The sequence below is a fragment of the Amblyomma mixtum genome, chromosome 7 (assembly GCF_055824585.1).
Source record: "Amblyomma mixtum isolate Tamu chromosome 7, ASM5582458v1, whole genome shotgun sequence".
NCBI classification, from domain to species: Eukaryota; Metazoa; Arthropoda; class Arachnida; order Ixodida; family Ixodidae; genus Amblyomma; species Amblyomma mixtum.
In genome coordinates this window covers 50,231,356-50,249,559 of record NC_143018.1, presented here as the reverse complement: position 1 = coordinate 50,249,559, position 18,204 = coordinate 50,231,356, and the positions used below count along the sequence as shown (strand labels likewise).

The 18,204-nt window shown below is 44.0% G+C and overlaps 2 protein-coding genes across 3 annotated transcripts in view; one reads left to right on the top strand and one right to left on the bottom strand.

Annotated features, from left to right (window-relative positions):
• The first annotated feature begins 112 nt into the window (after positions 1-112).
• On the top strand, positions 113-6,988 carry nmdyn-D6 (nucleoside diphosphate kinase 6). The gene is made up of 7 exons (XM_089552558.1): positions 113-131; positions 221-331; positions 533-635; positions 2,555-2,594; positions 2,689-2,772; positions 3,119-3,195; positions 4,467-6,988. The coding sequence occupies exons 2-7, from the start codon at positions 254-256 to the stop codon at positions 4,634-4,636; spliced, it is 552 nt and encodes a 183-aa protein (XP_089408684.1). The 5' UTR covers positions 113-131; positions 221-253; the 3' UTR covers positions 4,637-6,988.
• Tgs1 (Trimethylguanosine synthase 1) overlaps positions 6,903-18,204 on the bottom strand; it is a 35,846-nt gene continuing 24,544 nt past the window's right edge. The window contains exons 7-12 of one of the 2 annotated variants that reach the window (XM_089552555.1): positions 17,293-17,423; positions 16,546-16,662; positions 15,216-15,347; positions 13,266-13,479; positions 9,810-9,888; positions 6,903-8,257 (exon numbers count right to left, since the gene is read on the bottom strand). In XM_089552555.1, coding sequence (XP_089408681.1) covers positions 8,150-8,257; positions 9,810-9,888; positions 13,266-13,479; positions 15,216-15,347; positions 16,546-16,662; positions 17,293-17,423 — 781 coding nt within the window. In that variant the 3' untranslated portion in view covers positions 6,903-8,149. The remainder of the gene's footprint in view (positions 8,258-9,809; positions 9,889-13,265; positions 13,480-15,215; positions 15,348-16,545; positions 16,663-17,292; positions 17,424-18,204) is intronic. The other variant, XM_089552556.1, reaches the window with a different exon arrangement.

The following is an 18,204-nucleotide window of genomic DNA, read 5'->3' as shown; positions in this document are numbered from 1 at the left end:
GTTAACGGGAGCGGCGGAGCCTTAGCAGAGCCATTAAGAACGGGAAACTTATGATAGGTCTGACGTCGTTCCGGTGAGGAAAACCGTCGCCGTGACAGCTGGCACGTCGTGCGCCAAAGCTGAGGAGGTCGGTAGGTAGCCTGTCGTTGCGCTAACACGTGCCCGACGCCACGCCGCGCACGTGCACACTGTTCCCTTTCGCCGCGCGCGCTCTTCGCAGTCAGGGGATCGCCACTGTCACATCAACACAGCCATGTGCATCACCCGGAGGCTGCAGCTGACGCTAGCGATTCTCAAGCCCGATGTATGCAAAATCCCCATGAAACTCGAGGTAAGGAAACAACCGCGGACCGCAGCAGCTTTAATTGACCGTTCCTGTTTGTCGAGGAAGTGGCCTTGACGCGAGCAATTGGCGCGCTTGATCGACTTGTCGCCGTCGCGCGGCAGCTGCTCAGTGGAGAAGAGAGCATTGCGGATTTTTGCACGAAGGCGTTTATTCACGCTGCTTGTGTGGTTCATTTCTTTTACGCAGGCCGTTCGGCAGGTGATCTTAGAGAATGATTTTATCTTCGTCAAGAGCAAGATGGGCTGTTACACGAGAGAGCAGATGGAGAAGTTCTACGACGAGCATCGCGGTAAGTTCGCGATCGCTTAATTTTTCATCGTGTTCTGGCCCCAAACTTTGCAAAACTGCCTTTTTTTGTGCTTCTCTGTGCGAGATCTCGATTTTGAGCCATAGCCGTAGTTACTGAAGAGCAATTATTTGTGTATCCCAATTTAAAAACGCGGCCTAATTTTGCGATGTCCCGACCGCAGCTGGTTTTGAATGCACTAACAACATTTTCGTTTAAAAAGAGAAAAACAGCAGGAGCCAGTCTACAGCTAGGCGACTCACGGTATATACCGCGCTCGAGAGTACTATTCGTTTTCCTCAGTCTCTAATTGCAGCGTTAATTACCGGAGAAGCTCGCGAGATGACTAGGCTGTCTCCGTGCTGCCAAAATTCCTCCCAGCGTCGTCTGCTAGCTTGCTTGCGAAAGAAGTGTCAGATTCGGTGCGCGGGGCCGGGCGAAAACCAACGCGGTGAGAATGCGATTCTTCGAGTGCAAAGTCAACGGTATTCGGGTTATTGCGCGGCAATTCCGTGGGGCCGCCTTTTTTTCACGTTTTTGTTTCCCCGAAAAGCCGGCAAAACGCGTTATCAGTAAGGCGGTCCGCGCGAGCTGTATAAAGCTACAGCTGGCGGCTGTTGAACAGGTTCCAGCATGACGCGTAAAGGAACGCAGATTGCGCGAGTCCTTTATCGACACTCGCGGAGAGATTTCCTCCGAGAATAAACCAGACCGCACGTGTTCTCCGAGCTCCTGTTTACACACACACGCAACGCGCGCTTCTAATCCGGTCGCGGAGATAAAAAGTGGCGAAAAGGCACACTTTCGTCTTGAGCCCAGTGTCAACACTGGGATGTGTCCGGTTCTACAACTAACGGAACAGCGGGATAAGAGGCGCGGACTTGAGACTTTCGCGAGGGGTCGAGCGCGTGATAAAAGTGTACCGCGACGAGGACTTCGTCTTCGAAACCGTGTCGCGCATCACGTCTCGGATGGAGGTCGATGCCGACCAAGTTGGCGGAGGGATCGGGTGATAGTTTTGATTTCGATGCGTCGACGAGTCGACGCGTACTGTGGCAGTGTTGAGTCACCTGCAAGCTCTCGACAGTGCATGCATGGAACCCTGGTTTTGCAATTTTTTCACCCTATTAACCTCTGCTGACTTTATAGCAAAGGTAACCAATAGGTACAAGTGAAAAGAAGTTAGGCAGCTATGTAAGCCGACAGCTTTACATGATTACATCGGCAAAGCTTCCAACCGTGTAGTGATATAAATCAATTGTCTTGATGGTCCAGATGATTTATTCTAATTTTTCTCTGAGCTACAAACTCTTATCAAGCTAAAGTTTTAACTGCATTGGCAGCTGCATTTATACATATATAACACGGCGCACAAAGGTTGTAGTGGAATTGATCGTGATCGTGTATGTCACTGTGGCCCAACGTTTCTGTGGCCTGTACCATCCTGTACTTTACCACTATCTAGTTTTTTCACTCTGGCAGTTATGTGTTCTGAATAGTGCAGCAAGCGATGAGGCAAAATCTGAATATATTGTTACAGTACGCAGTCGTGAGACGAAGAGGACATTGGACTGTCGCAGTTAATGTGTTGCATCTCTGATAATGATCTATGCATAGTTTTATAATCCATATAAAACAGAAAACAGCCGAACATTATAGCTGTCCAGAAATGCTTTATTCCAGTTGCTTGGCTCAATTAGAAAACCTATATGAGGGCTTGAAGCAGTGTATTAGAGCAAGAAAGGCATCTGTGATTACCATTATGAAATGCCACTACGTTTGCATAGCAGTTTGAGCTGGAAAATAGTAGCACTGTTATTTTTATGCTTCTCTTTGAGGCCTTTGGTAATGCATTAGACCCCTGGTAATGCATTTCTGCCATGCAGCTTTAGTGTAAGGCCCACATTTTTTTTTTTTTTCAGGAAAATTTTTCTTTGAGAGGCTGGCAAGCTTCATGTCAAGGTGAGTGACTAGCGAACTCTCGGTAGAATCTCTGTGCCCTCAAATCATTGGTCATAAACTCGTTTCATGCTTTCTCGTTCCATTGCGCTATTAGTGGGCCACTGTCGGTCCACATCTTGGCAAAGGAAAACGGGATTCGGGAGTGGCGCTCTCTTCTGGGCCCAACCCAAGTGTTCAAGTAAGCAGCAGAGCTTCCCTTATATATTTGATATCTCGGGAGCCCATTCAGTGATCCTTTCTATGCAAGAAGGCAAAGAAGTTGTTGCTTTACTAACTGATGGTTGCACACTAAGGACTGCGAATGATTTAAATGCTTAGAAATAAACTGCACAGACAAATACTAGTTTTTCATTTGACAAATGCAGTCAACTTTATGTGGGTCATCGTGAATTTATGCTGTATTGCAAAAGCACGAAGAGATGCAAAACATTATATATAAACGGATTGTTCACAATGAATGTCGCAAATTTTTCTGGCTATCCTCAGAAGATCCGCATACATTTACCATGCATTTAAATTTTCAGGGCAGTTCACGAAGCTCCCAATTCAATCCGTGCGCGGTTTGGTCTGACAGACACACGGAATGCTGGTCATGGTTCTGGTAAGTGTCGCACAAACATTTCATAACTTTGTGAATCCAAACTGCACTGCGTGGCAGAATTTAACATCTCTCTCTCTCTCCTTCGAGTTTTTAAAGCTGTGTCATTATATGACAAACTGCAGGCTGTCTGATTTCTTTTTTACGAGCACTGAAACATAATCAGAAGCATACTATGTGCTTTCATGCTTTTGCTAAAGACACGTGGCCTCACCATTAAGGCACTCCATCCAAGCTTGAAATGACTGTTCAAGAAGATGCCCTAAGCGGGCATAGGCACTGCAGTTATGAAAGTGACAATCCAGTTTTCGTCACTACTATACGAGTGTCGGACACCCCATAATGGGTAGAAGGCAAAGTATAGATTGCTGTGTTACTAACCTAGTGGATCAGGTATATAAATTACTATATGTACAGCAAACTACAACACGCCACATATGCCTAGCAAAACCCAATTGTCAGGAGTGACATCCACTCAGCCTTTGCCTGATGGCTGTGCCCACACTCTAAATTCAGTCATTACTTGTCAGGACGTACCAATTATTTATCTAGTTAAAAACTGATCCTCAGCTTGCCTTTTCGATTTTGATCAACAGATCAGGTCAGCTTTGGGCCTTCGGCTTTTCATTTTTAACTAACTACTATTTCCTTTCACGGCTATGGAAAGAAAAATTATAGGTGCAACGTTAAGAGATCGGAAGCGGGCGGAGTGGGTGAGGGAATAAACGTGGGTGAGTGACATCCTAGTTGAAATCAAGAGGAAGAAGTGGGCTTGGGCAGGGCATGTAATGCGAAGGCATGATAACCGCTGGTCCTTAAGGGTAACGAAGTGGGCGGCAGAAAGTTAGGTGGGCGGATGAGATTAAGAAGCTAGCGAAGGACAGGGCTAATTGGACAGACATGGGAGAGGCCTTTGCCCTGCAGTGGGCGTAGTCAAGCTGATGATGATGATGATGATCCCTTTCACGTTGATGTGAATGTGGTTGCCGCTGTACAAGGTACAGTAAACTGCACACATCGCACTAAAAAACTGCAGTAGGAGGGGAAGTCCTAGAAATCCAATCTTGCCGACCATGGAGCTTTTGGACATGATGCCCTACTTCAGCTATTCGCAACCTTTGCCCCGAGTGACACAGATTCCGACCGACCCAGCTCATCGATCCGTGACTGGTGGAGCTGTGTTGTGCCCATTGTAACAAGTGCCGCAGTGTTTGCCCACCACCTCGCACTCTTCAGACCCAACATGGCGTATCTTATCACTGCACTGTCCGCAGATTCCGAGGAGTCGGCCAGGCGCGAGATTGGCTTCTTCTTCCCGGAGTTCGACCAGGACATGTGGTACCTCAATGAAGAGCAGCGCTGGCGACGCGCCAAGCTCGTGTTCGACCTAGAACGGTGCGAGCACGTGGTGATCGACGAACAGGAGCAGCAACGTAGCAGTTAAAATTTCACTTTCGTGCGGCAGGTTGTCGGCCGTCCATGCCGAGCACCTTGCTTTTTAACCCCAGTAGTTGTTGGAAATCAAATTTTGTTGCTACTATATACCGTTCGCCAGCAAGCGAAGCTGTGGATGTTTCCAAGGCCATCACCTAGCCCACCAGTCCACACGAGACGACACAAGTGTACGCCTACTGGCATTGTTGCGTTCTTGCTCAATGTTAGGGAGGTGTCCACGCAAAACAACTGCACGTGAGCACTGTGTTTGTGCAGGTTTGCAGACCTTTTGCAACGGCTTCAATAGGCACTGCCTAATGCCAGAAATAAGGTTGCTCTACACACTTTCATGCTTTGTCACTGGTTATCTTTTCGATATGACCCATCCTCCCACCCCAATCTCAGATGTAGAAAGTATCGCTGTCAATGACAGCATGCGAGTAGGATCGAGAGTCATCTGTTGTAAAGACGGAAGTCACCACAAGCCAGAAATGCATTTCCCGACACAGATTTAGAGCTGTTCTTGCATTATAAGCCTCGGCAGAAGGTTCAGCTATGACAGAATGACCGCTGCATGTCTCTTCAAGCCTCATTCAGCCACATCTGTCACTGACACAGGCATTTACTGTTGATGAATTATCAGTGTTTTGGAATCGGTGTTGTGTGCCTAAATGGTTATGTACAGTTGACTTTTGATAATTCAAACTTAAAGGGCACTGAAAATTTTTTTAACTACACGGAGATTGAAATAAAGAGAGCCTTTTTAATAATACACATGATATTGATGGGACCAAAGCACAAGTTTAAATAAACTAGTTTGAATTAGCTGGGTTTGAAGTGACAAGAGCCCACTGTATCAGGAGTCAGAACACCGATTTGAGCCCTGGGCTGAATGATGCTACAAGTTCTGAAAGAGCAAAATGTCTTACCACAGAAAGCTCTCAACAGTAAAGTCAGCCAAGGCCTTTTATATAAGCTAAAAGGCCTGGAAGGAATGAAGCAAGTTGCCCATATGGTAAAATTAAAATGTGGTACTTTAAACATTTATTGAAAAAAAAGCCAATTAGTGCTGCAGAAAACTGGTAAATACAACAGGGCCTATTCAAATGAAAATCTAGAATCAAGGCCCTTGCCTAGGGTTTATATCTGACGGGTTTTAACACTAATACAATTTCTGCCTTTTGTCTCGCAGACTGTACGGAATCTAGGTACGCTCTACAAGTACAATAAATGCCGACACTGATACCCCTGTCACACGGGCACCGCAAAGGCCTTTGAGAATCAGGTCCTTATATCCAAAGGCGTAAGGAGTGCACCTATGCGCTAACGGCCTTGGAGGCGAAGGCGCCCGTCCGAGACCTTTGAAGCCCAAATGCGTGGCCTTTGAGGACCTGCGATCACAGTGTCGTCCAACATCAAAAAGTAAAAGCAATGAAAAAAAAAAATGATGCAGCCAACAATGTTTGGAAACATCTTTCAAAAAAATACAAAAGGTGTGACTGGCTTTGCTTTTTGTCGGGGTGTTTATATTTTATGCACAGATTTCAAGACAGTAAAAGTGTTGCAGCAGCTCTGAGTGCCCCTGGTGGCCAAGGCAATACACAAAACCCACTGCTGCTGATGAGAGTAGCTCTTGCAATTCTTTTAAGGAAGAAATTACAATAAAACATTGTCTGAGCTCAACGAATGAACAGAACATCCCATTTTGATTTTAAAACACTCATTTCAGCCGCCTCTAAGATCAGCAGCAGTGCTAAGCCTAAATGACTGTTTCACCTTTGAGCTTTCGCTCCTCTAGCTGAAAAGAGGTACCTTTGCTGGAAAGGCCTTCGAGGAATGCCGTGTGACAGGGTTATAAGTTAGCAAAGTTCCTGCCTTCTGCCATAGCGGGGCAAAAATATTTTTCCTTCCTTTTTGTTCCTAGGTTAGATTAAACACCTTGCATATTTTTTCATATTTTTGCTGGTTGCTTCAAGCAATGCCTAGGCACTAAGTATTCAGTGATTTCAGGAGCGGTTATACAAATTTTAATCTTTTCCATAAATTATGCTATAGCCAACAACTCAACAGAGTTGTATATAATAGTCTTGGTTTTGCTGTCCTATATGGAAATTTCCATGCCCTAGCAGGATGCACAAGCTGTAATTTTTTTTATGCAATGCAGCTGGCAATGTTTTTCTTTTTTTTCTAGTGCCTTAGGTATGCGTGAGAGATGGCATAGCCCTTCGATCTCCCACACTTGCCTGTGGCACCACGTATGACACAAAAATGTACAGGAAATTGTTTATACGAGGTATATACATGCACAAACTCCTTGTATTTTTATGCAATGAACAATAAAATGAATATTTATTGACATCAACACTGTGTGTACAGACCTGTCATGAAACACTGCTACATCCAAAAACATTCCCTTGCAACGAAGTAAAAGAAAGGATTGACAAGAACTAACAAGGATACAAGTATATGTGCACAATGGATGACCATTCATTCATGAAATGGCAAAAATTAAGATCTGAGGTTTTTAACGGTGGCTACATTAATAGGTAACTTGACCAGCAACGCAAATGCATGTAACAGCGTTTCTAACTGAACAGCTCACAACAACTCATGGAAAAAGCTGACATTCATTTACGCATGACGAGGGGACAGGAGAGCATCCACAAAGTATCGCAAGTTTCGATGAAGCGCTTGTCCTCGAACAAAAGGCCTTTTTTGACTAACAGCATTAATCTACTGAGGTAAATGCCTGGTAAAATGTATTGGAATAAATTCAGCTATGACCGAGTGTCCCGAAATAAAGCTGTTAGATTCCAGACTCCCTGAAGAAGCTTTCCCACTATTCAAAATTAAACCTCAAGACATGCACTATGATGTGAACAGCAGGTCATCACGTATAACCAAATCTTACAAAGACCCAGAATAACACTCCACAGCCTTCATCTGCTGGCTGATTTACAATAACCGCCAAGAACACTAGCTAGCAATAAACTTTCTGAAGTTACTACATGTTCAACACTCGCACTTACAAATGTATGTAGCTTTTGTCAGCTGGCTGACATACCTCAATCTCGAGGAACATGATAATAGTAAAACTGCTGCTGCTGTTAGTTAAATTGGCTGACTGCCAGACTTCCATCTTACCTGGACGTACAGAATGGACTAAAAATTGCTGTTTTCATCCGCAGATCAAGCGTAACTTAGCAATGCCCAAATAATACTTAGTTTATGCAGTGCAATTTGCCACTGTTGAGTCCTGTGACAATCGGTTCACAGGATACACAATGCAACTCGCTCCACATCATGCCAAGCTTAAACTAAAACAATAGGAACAAAGTTTAGTGCCGCTGAGGCACATGACACTCGGTCAGCCGATGAAAACAACGATTAAGACCAGCGCGTTGATTCACCTTCTTGCACAATGTGCCACAATTTTCATGGCTGCAGCCTTTAGTGAACGCGCTTTGTTGGCTACATGGATGGCTGCTGCGTGCAGAGCACATTAAGGAGCGAAATCGCGAGCTCACTGCGCGATCAAGTCGCCATAGTAAGCGGTGATGGTCTTGATCTTGTTGTTGAGTAGGTTCTGCTCAATCTCCACCTTGCCTCCAGGCCCGGCCAGTTGGGCAAGCTGAAGAAAAAGACCATGATTCCATCGATATCGCTGTGTAATTGTGCTACAAGTGTTAAGCAGACCTAACAAACGGCAACTGGTTGACGACCAGTATATGAACAACCTTGCTTAAAGCAAAGATTAGAACACTGTCCAAGTGTATGTTATTTCCTTACCTCAAGGTTGAAGTTGAGAAAAGAATGACCTAAGAACACAAATGAGGATATCCACACCCCTTTACAAATAAACAAAGCCCATTTCACAAGTTTTTTTTTTAATAACACTCATTTCACATAATCACAGAAGTTATGGTTGGTTTGGTTTAGGGGGCTTAATGTCCCAAAGCGACTCAGGCTATGAGAGACGCCGTAGTGAAGGGCTCCAGAAACTTCGACCATATGGGGTTCTTTAACATGCACTGACATCGCACAGGACACAGACCTCTAGCCTTTTGCCTCCATCGGAAAAAAAGTTTTAGCTGTTCTACACAGCAAAGGACTTCTGAAAGGACCCTGCTTACTGCGGCCTTTTGTGAATCCAAGTGCAAAGGTCATTGGGAGCACTTCACAACACGTTAGTGAGTGAATCCCAAATAACACCTTCAGGTTTTGCATATTCAAACAGCGAAAATTTATGGTGCAGCTAAACTGTACTAAGACTCTGAGAGACTGCCAGGGTGTTCAAATTTAATTTTAATTTTTTTAAGTACTCATGGAGGTTATTCACCTCCCGCTGTTGCTGACAAGGTTTAAAAAAGTTTGTTAGTAATGCTGTGAGTGGGGCTAGTTAGTTGTGCATCATTCTCAATTTCATTAGTGTGCAGTAAAGATGATGAACTTGTACTTGTTCCACAACCGCCAATGTCAGTCCTTAAATTTAAAAATTTTAATTTAGAATTGTGCAAATTGAAACACACTATATTTCCATTCTTTCTTCCTGTCTTTCCTTTCTGAAATTATAGGTTATAGCATGGGCAGTTAGAAATGAAGGGTGCCCCCACTTACAAACACTATCCACTGCTCTAAAGATCCCAGAAATTCCAAAAAGCTACTAGTACTTTAGTTACTAGTAGCTCACTGCACCCTGAGCATAGCAACCTTCCAGAAGTGAAATACAAAAGCTTGCACCTCTTGGGGAGCAGCTTTGTATTCTTTTCGTGCTTTATCAACAAGCTATGCACGCCAACAAGTGGCTCTCCTTGACAGTTTAGTGGTCCCTCCAAGAACTTTACCAAACACTAACACTGCAATGAGTCCTAATGGGCATTAGACTTTTGTATGCAGAAACAGGAATTCTTTCTTGAACTAGGGTCATCTTTGGCGCGCTATGTGGAACACCTTAAATGCAATGGTCAACTAAAACTGTCATCCAGATGTGGCCAGACAAACGCAAACAAAAACAGAATGCCCCAAAATTGTGAAGTGGATAACATACAAAACTAGAATTAACATCTCTGCCCTGCCTCAACCAAAAAAAAAAAAACCTTTCTTCCCACAAAGAGCGCCACATGCGAAACATGGCAACAGCCACCACCACCAACCACAGAAACTAATGCGAGTGGCACACCCACCTGTTCGGCATCTGTGTTCCTTGGCACCAGCAGTGCGACATTGTTGGTGATCTTCCTGCACAGCGCAAACGTCTGGAAGGTGCGACAGGAGTCAAGGACAGGTGCCCAACAATACAGAGGCCACACCAGTGTGCTCTACCGAGCAAGGTGCGAAACGGTGCGAGTAGCCTCGAGGCACTCTACATACTACACGACAAAAAATTAGTTAGATTAAGTAATTTTTACATGGTAAAGTTGCACCTGATCTAGCATGCATGCAAGTGACGGTGAAAAGCGACATGCTTATTCCAACCAGCTTTGGTTCTGAACGCTCAGTACAGAGGGGTTTTAAGGCAAAAGCCTTTAATGACTCATACTGTCCTCCATTAACAAAGCTTGTCACACGCATTTAACTGGGGAACTAAAAATGATACAAGAAAACCAATGGTTGCTTCAGATAGAGGAGGAAAAAATGAACCCAGAATCCAAGTTTGATGACTGTAGATTAATTAGTTAATTAATTATAGGCAAAAATAGCACGGACGTCGATATAGCCACGGGAACGGTGTGACGTCACATCCACCGGAAGTCGTCATGGCATAGTGAAAATTATCACAGAATGGCCGGAAAAACGTCGCATTTGTGTCAGATTAGATGGAAAAATGTGTAATTAGGCATAATTAGCACTTAAGATCCCTGAAAGATGCAAAATTTGGGTATCGATATAGCCACGGGACCGGTGTGACGTCGCATCCACCGGAAGTCGTCACGGTATAGTGTCCTCAGCTTTCGCCTCTCAACACTTTAGTTGCCAAAGTGTCCTCGCGATTTTTCGTTTCTCTACTCTATTGAAATGTGGCCATTACAGGTAGGAGTCCAAACTGCAAACTCATGCTGAGCTGCAGAACAGCTCAGTCACCGAGTCGCTGCAGTAGCACTCATAAGTATATGACATATTTGTACGACATGTACTAGCAATAGCTGACAAAAGTTGCAAAAGACAGTACGGTGGAGAAGCTAAAAAAAGTGATTACTTTAAGAAAATATATACATCATGAACTGAACATGTACTGTTTTTAAAGAAAGCTTTCCTGTCAGCACTGCATCTTTCTAAAGTTACCTGCACACTAAGTGCTCACCAGCAGTAAATTCAACCAATGCTTTGATTCCTGTGACACCTGCATCTTGATAATATGCCTTGACAGAATATTTCTAGAAGATTAGTACTGTGACTTGTAAGCAAAGAGAAGAAACTTTTTGGCCATGGTTTTGGCTCTCATGCAAATGCAGAGATATCATGGCGCTTTAACTGCAGCCTGACATGTCCAAATGAACAACACGCTACTCTCCCAATAATGACAGATCTCCAAGGTTGCTCACAATTGTACTTTCTGCAGTTTCAGGACCCACGCAACAAGCACATCTCACAAGTGGCAGATGCGTTGCTTCGTCGAAAGTAGCTCCAAGAACCACTTTTTACCACAAATGATTACCACGAATGCTTTGGCTACTGCAGCCAGTCAGCACAAGCTATCGTAGTTCAACACCCGCAGTAACTGTCTGAATATCAGCGTTATTCCAATGCCATAACTATCAGTAGCCGTTTACCGAGAGTTGAGATTATTAACTAAATCATATTCAGATCATTCTACCGTTCTCACTAACTTCCAAGCAAAAAATAACACACAAGAATGAGAACGTGGCTGCTAACACAATTCCGCAAAAAAATGCTTTTCAAGGGATTTTTCAAGGGATCACAAAAAGCTAGGAGCTTTAAGCCTGCCATTATCAAAAATAACAAATACATAAAACATTCGACATCAGTGCAGTAACCTGCATTGCAGTAATGCGAAAGCAATGACGCCTCCTCATTTTAAGTTGCTTTTGTGTTTTAATCGGTTCCTTAATTGCCGACTTCATTCATAATTAATTCACCTTCATTTGCAAATTACTTCACTTTTATTCACCGTAATGTGTCACTAATTCATATTAATTCACCTTAAATCATATTTCAATCACCTTTATTCACACCCGCACCTCTCGCAGGTATTAATGTACCTTAACTCTTAATTCACTCTTGACACATTCTTTAATCATGAATTATTGATTGGACTTTGATTAACACATTTTCCCTCATTTAACCTCAGTATTCATTCCGGATTTTCAAATTTGGCACCACGCGTTGGCTCCGCCCACATTTCCGGTCACGTGGTCCCACATTTCTGGCATTTTCAAATTTGGCGCCACATTTGGTCTGGCCCTGCCCACTTTTTGAACATTTTTGCCTCTAATTAATTAACTATTCATCCGATTTCATAATTCTTTTTGTGCAGCATCCTCGCATCATCCTCTTTCAATTACAACCATTCGTTTGATAGTTGCCCACAACTGCTGCCGACACGTCTTGTGCACACAACCCCGCCGACATAGCCTAGTAATGCTATCGCATTAAAGGGGCTGCGAAACACTGCTTGGGGGGATACCAGCTATAATTCAGGTGGATTCTTTATGTCACACAGATGCTGACTTAAAAAGAATTACAGGAATCGATGCACATGAACGGCAGTTATTCAATGAAGAAATTTCAAAATACAAACAAACAAAACTCTGCCCTCAACTCGATTTTGGCGGGGCTTCCCACTCCTATTTCGCTCTCCCAATGACGGCACTTGGCGTAACCAATCAAAACAGCCTGCCAGAGCACGTCACGGAAGTTTGCACTCCATGGTTGCCTGCTCTTTGTAACTCGTTCTTGCTGAGACTGGCAGCGTCGTTTCCATGCCAGAGCCCCTGGTGGTGTATTTTTATTTTACTTGCTTTGCAGGGCTTTTATCTAAGACAAACAAGTTGTATTTGTTGATCTAATATAAAACACAGATAGGTGACAATATGTGTCGCTATTTATTCACACAATTTGGAGTATATTTACTGTTTGTCCAATCATCAAGCTCGAGCCAGGTGATGTCATAACCGCTGCTAAAGCCCACCACTGTATGGGGAACTCAGAGCCATGAATTTGTTTTTGGGAGGACATCAAAATATTAAAAAATGGAATATACGTGGTATTACCGATGCTAATAGCGCCATTGTAACTCATTGTATGCGATCAACAGGCAAAACAGTCAACTAAGATGTGTTTCTGAGCCCCTTTAAGGAGTAAAAATGAGACTGCACTGCATGATTATGCACCATTGGGCAAGCATTGCTGGCACTGCATGTTCTCCAGAAGGAACATACTACACTGCTGGAGGCAAGCTCCAAAGGTTGTCCCTGTTCATAAACTCTATGGATACCTAACCACTGTAGACTACATGCAAGCTGGCAGGCCATCCCTCTAGCTTTGCAAGCAGTATTGAGGGAGGGAGAAGGTGAAACCTCAGCGACATGGAAATGGCAGAGTCCACAGCAGTGTTTTCCAGCTCATCATTTCGTCCATGCAGAAATAAAGCATGCTACAGGCTTTGCAGCAAAGGATATACGTCAGGCTTCACGTCCTTGAGGTCAAACGTCCCCTTCTCCTGGTACGATGGTCCTCCCCACGGTGGACTCAGGAAGACCACGTCACCGTGCAGCCCCGGTGCGACCTCCAGGAAGTCACCAACGACAAACTCGATCTTGTCTAGCACCCCGTAGACGGATGCATTGTTGCGGGCCAGCTCGATCTTCCTGGGGTCGATGTCCACCGCTATGACTGCACACGAAACAACCGCAAGTTGCAGGTAAGTTTTAACTAGCCGTGATGGTAGGATATCTGCTTGCAAGTGACTTTGAGAATACAAGCACTTGTAACTGCAGTAAATAAATTTTGTTTCGGGTAATATCACTGGCAGGTTATTTCCAAACTTAGTTTCTAAAGCTCTACGACGTGCAACTTGGAACACTATGTCTGTACATTGGACTCGTGTTAATTTTATCGCACTTAACTCGAACCTGATCTGGGTAGTTGTCTGGGCAAGTTGGTTGCTCAAGATGAAAACTGTAGTACTTGGAAAACAGAGATGGAATGAAGTGGACAAAACATGGCTTAGCTTTTCAACTGACTTTACTCATTCGTTGAAAATTAGTGCACATGTTGTCCGCTTCATTCCGTCCCTGTGTTTCCAGCCCCTAAGTTTTCTTCATTCGAACCCCCAGTTTCTTCAAAGTTGTCTCGTCAACTTCAATTGCATAAAAAGGCTCTTGCTAATTCAAGCTTGGCATAATTCAAACAAATTTCTTGTTTCCTTCAAGTTCAAATTACCCAAGAGTTAACTCTGACAGGCATTAAATCTGCATATATATATATTTGCCTCTTGGGACCAGTCAGTTAGTTATCTGATTCCTGTGTACCTAAGATGCACTTCCTGAATGCACAGAGATAAAATGTAGGGGTATCATATTAAACTACACTTACACAAGAGCAGACAAGGGAAGGAAAAAGAGGGACTTGTTAAGACATACAGTCATGGAAACCAAGGAGGATAGGGGATATTTTCTTTCTTCTTTTTCTTTAATTTGTGCTTTAATTTTTCTTTAATTTGGGCAACAAAATTACCAATGATGCAGCTCTGGCCAGCCCATAGGTAGATGTGAGCGGGCTCACCCAAATGCGACCTCAGGTCTGGGCCTGAGTGAGCTCGACAGTGAGTATGAGCAAGTCTTAACAAATCTCAGAGTGCATAAGCCTGAGAGTCCAAGAGAGGCTTTTCTTTGCTCTGCAGCTATCCCAGCAGTGTCTAACTGTGGTCCACATTGCCATCATTTAAAGTGTGTGAGCTACCTCAACCCATGTTTTCCGTTTCCCAACATCACATAAAGAGCCAATGGACAAATGCTACAAGAGCATACGCTTCTGAACATCACATAAACAGCCAATAGACGAATGCTACAATACCATTTGTTTATGAACATCACACAAAGGGCCAATAGATGAATGCACAAGACAATCTGTTTCCGAACATCACACAAAGAGCCAACTGACGAATGATACAAGACCATCTGTTTCCGAACATCACACAAAGAGCCAATTGATGAATGCTACAAGACCATCTGTTACCGAACATCACACAAACAGCCAATAGATAAAGCCTACAAGACCATCCATTTCCAAACACCACACAAAGAGCCAATAGATGAATGCTACAACAGCATCAAGGAAACCTAGACTATCTCTACTCAGCTGCATCCAACAACTCGTCACTCAACAGAGAACAAGCACATGTCCTCCATAAAGTGGAGACTAACAACACCCTTCCGATGCTCTGCTGCTTAGGATGGCTAGATACGGCTCAGTGTCCTAACTGTCCGGTGGTCAAGGCAAATAAGCGCACCTCTTCAACAGGCCCTAGAACTGGCCTTGAATAAAGAACCTTTCTCTTCCTTCCTGGCTCTTGGACGGTATAGACGTGTGAAGGCCCTTTGAATTACATCTTGCTGACAGCAACTCACCACGGCGGCTGAACAGAGCAAACTGGATGGTGTTCCCACCGGCCCCACAGAAAGCATCAATGATGACGTCAGCTTTGCAGCGCCTAGCGATGTGCTTGGCAATGGCCTCGGGTGTAACGGAAAACCAGGACTCTGCAGAGGGCAGCACGGCAAACACAACGATTACACCACGCTCAGAACCAAGTACATATGCTGCAGTAGAAGGCAACTCTTCAGTTCGCGCTCAGCAAAGGAGAGAAGTTGCAACCCGCTCTGACAACAACCACAAATTAGCAAGCAAGTGCAACTAAATCAAAAAATAAAAAACTAAGGCTCCCTTTAAGGGGGTACAAGGGTCTTAAAACTAAACTTCTTATTTATGGCTAGAATCTCATGAAATTTTGCACACAGATGTGCTTTCCTCTTCTGATTTGAAAAAAGTAATCATAATTGAGCTGGTGGTCTTAGATCAAAAGTTATCTTAAATTCTAGAGTGTAATTAGGTAATTTCTTAGGCTGCTTTAATGAACTTTCCCATTGCATTTTGTTGCTTTTAATTACATGAATTGATAGACAGCGAATTCCCACACCTGATGACATTCTTACTTTTTTTCTTTAGGCCACATATAAATAGCAATACACAATAAGTTTAACGAGTTGCAGTCTCAACTACTGTGACCTTTTACTCTCGACATAGTATATCAGGATGACATACTTGCCTTTAGAGAAAAACGAAGAATGTCACCGGGTATGGGAACTCTATGGCTATCAATGTATGTAATTAAAAGCAACAAAATGCAATCAGAAAGTTTATTAAAGCAGCACAAGAAATTGCCTAAGCACATTCTACACTTTGTAAGATTTCAGATGACCAGCTCAATTATGACTACATATTTGGAATCAGAAGAGAAAAACGCATCTGTGTGCAAAAATTTCATGAGATTCTAACCATAAATAAAAACAGTTAGTTTTAAGACCCTCTTCCCCCCCTTAACGAAAATGCACTCAGAGGCGAATGGCCCTGGACCAGAACCAAGTTTACTTTCACTACAAAGGTTTGAGATAGCTGTAAAGTTTTCCTTTGTAGCCCTTTTGCCTGCACCCACAACTGTGATCCAGTGCATTGGTGATGTGCTTGCATATGCCCGTACCTTTTTTCTGTCCACATCATCACCACACAAAATCCTTTTTCCACCTGCCTCCCCCCAATGCATAGTAGCAAGCCAGAGAGATATCAAAGCCTGGACACCCTCTCTGCCTTTCTTCGTAAACAGAACTCTCACTCTCTCACCATTAGATGTTAACGGCAATTACTCCATTCATCGGACACCACAGTGAGGTGCAAGCCCACCTTCATCCAGCTGAACGCCCTGGTCGAACTTGGAGAAGAGCCTGTACCGCTGTGCCCAGTACTTGGCCAGGTGTGGCTTCTCTCGGACAGGGCTCGGCATTGCTGTGTCACAGGAGTCTGTTGCCAAAAACAACGGCAAGGCCTACTAAGTCACACGAGTTCCTACCTCTGTGCAGTGACCGATGTCTGGCATTAGTACTTCAAGCAGACCACCAAAAGATTAGAAAGAAGAAACAAGTACTAAAAGAGACATTATTGTTTACTACACCACTGTCACATTCGCACTTCACTTTCGTATAAAAACTGCTGTTTGCTGCTAGATTCTTTTAAACCATTTTAAGACCACCTCGGCTGCCACAATGGCTAAATTTTGTGTCAAAAAATTTATTTCAGCTAACTCACACAAGCCAATCATCTAAAATGCCCGAGTATGAGAGAGGACCTGTATGCTCAATCCGGCTATACCAATACCAGGCTACTGGGCCACGAGGCAGTGCGACAATAAATCTGTTCGCTAGCACATGCATCCCATGAACTTTTGCTGCTGTAACTGTGCATTCCTCATTAGCACTTTATTTCGTTTTGAGCTGGCAACACTATCCTCAGTTTACTAGAACCATGATGTGAGAACAGCAAAATGGTATACAGTGATGCTCATGAATGCTAACTACGTGAAACAAAACATAAGATAGAATTCCACATCATGCGGCCACACATGGAAGCAGCAGAGCGCTGAGCGGCGCATACCTGTGGCCATCTCTTGCGGTGGCTGATCTGTCGTTGTGTTGGGGAAACTGTGCCCCTGCTTGCGCAGCTTCTTGCGTTTTTTCTTGTTCTGTACATGGGACTTGGCTGAGCCTGGTCCCAGTTTGATGCCTCTGGAAACAGGACCCACACAGTCACCCAGCTAATGGTTATACTTGTGATAATAATGACATCAGGGGTGGAACTGACAAACTGTGGCTTGGAAGCAGGAAAAACTGGACATTGGAGCAGGCTTGCAGCAGGAAAAACAAAGTTTTTGAGCAGGCTGGAAGCACCTACAGTGTGGTTTTTTGTGACTTTTGTGACTTTTTTTGTGACTGTGTGTGGTTTTTTTAGCACGAACTGCATTCTGGGGGAGTGTGTAGATCAGCTCATACGTTCACAGCATGCACAGCCACTGAACTGTGACCATTGCATGGGCGAATATAATCCGTATGTGCCCCAACAAGGGTCATGACAGGTAAAAACTCATGCTGAAGCTAGTATTCCGTAATGACATCAAGAGGCTTTCTTACCACCACCACCGACGGAGCGCAGCGGACTTCGGGTGACGCGTTTGCGCATGAAATGACGATTGAATGTTGTTGTATGACCTTAATATTTTTTTTTTCCACTGGTGTGCATGTATATTTCTCTTCCACTGTCAATGAATTAAGTCCCTATCTTATCGGGAAGAAGACAAAAGATGCCTGTCCATGCCCTCTCAAAGCAGGGCGTAGCAGTTAATGCCTCTAATGTACCACAAGGATATCATACAGTGCGGAGAGATAATTGCGAATCCCCAATGACGTGAGGCGTTTTCTTATCGTCGCTGGTATTTCACTGATTGTGGTCGAAGCCCTTCCATAATTGCCTCTTTTGCAATTGTGTGTGGCAGGTTTTAAGCCACCCAAT

What these genes read in the sequence shown, in the direction of transcription:
- nmdyn-D6 (XM_089552558.1), top strand. Translation starts at nt 254, where the DNA reads ATGTGCATCACCCGGAGGCTGCAGCTGACGCTAGCGATTCTCAAGCCC. An exon ending in CTGGCAAGCTTCATGTCAAG is followed by an intron (nt 2,595 to 2,688) that starts GTGAGTGACTAG and finishes TTGCGCTATTAG; the next exon opens with TGGGCCACTGTCGGTCCACA. An exon ending in GAATGCTGGTCATGGTTCTG is followed by an intron (nt 3,196 to 4,466) that starts GTAAGTGTCGCA and finishes CACTGTCCGCAG; the next exon opens with ATTCCGAGGAGTCGGCCAGG.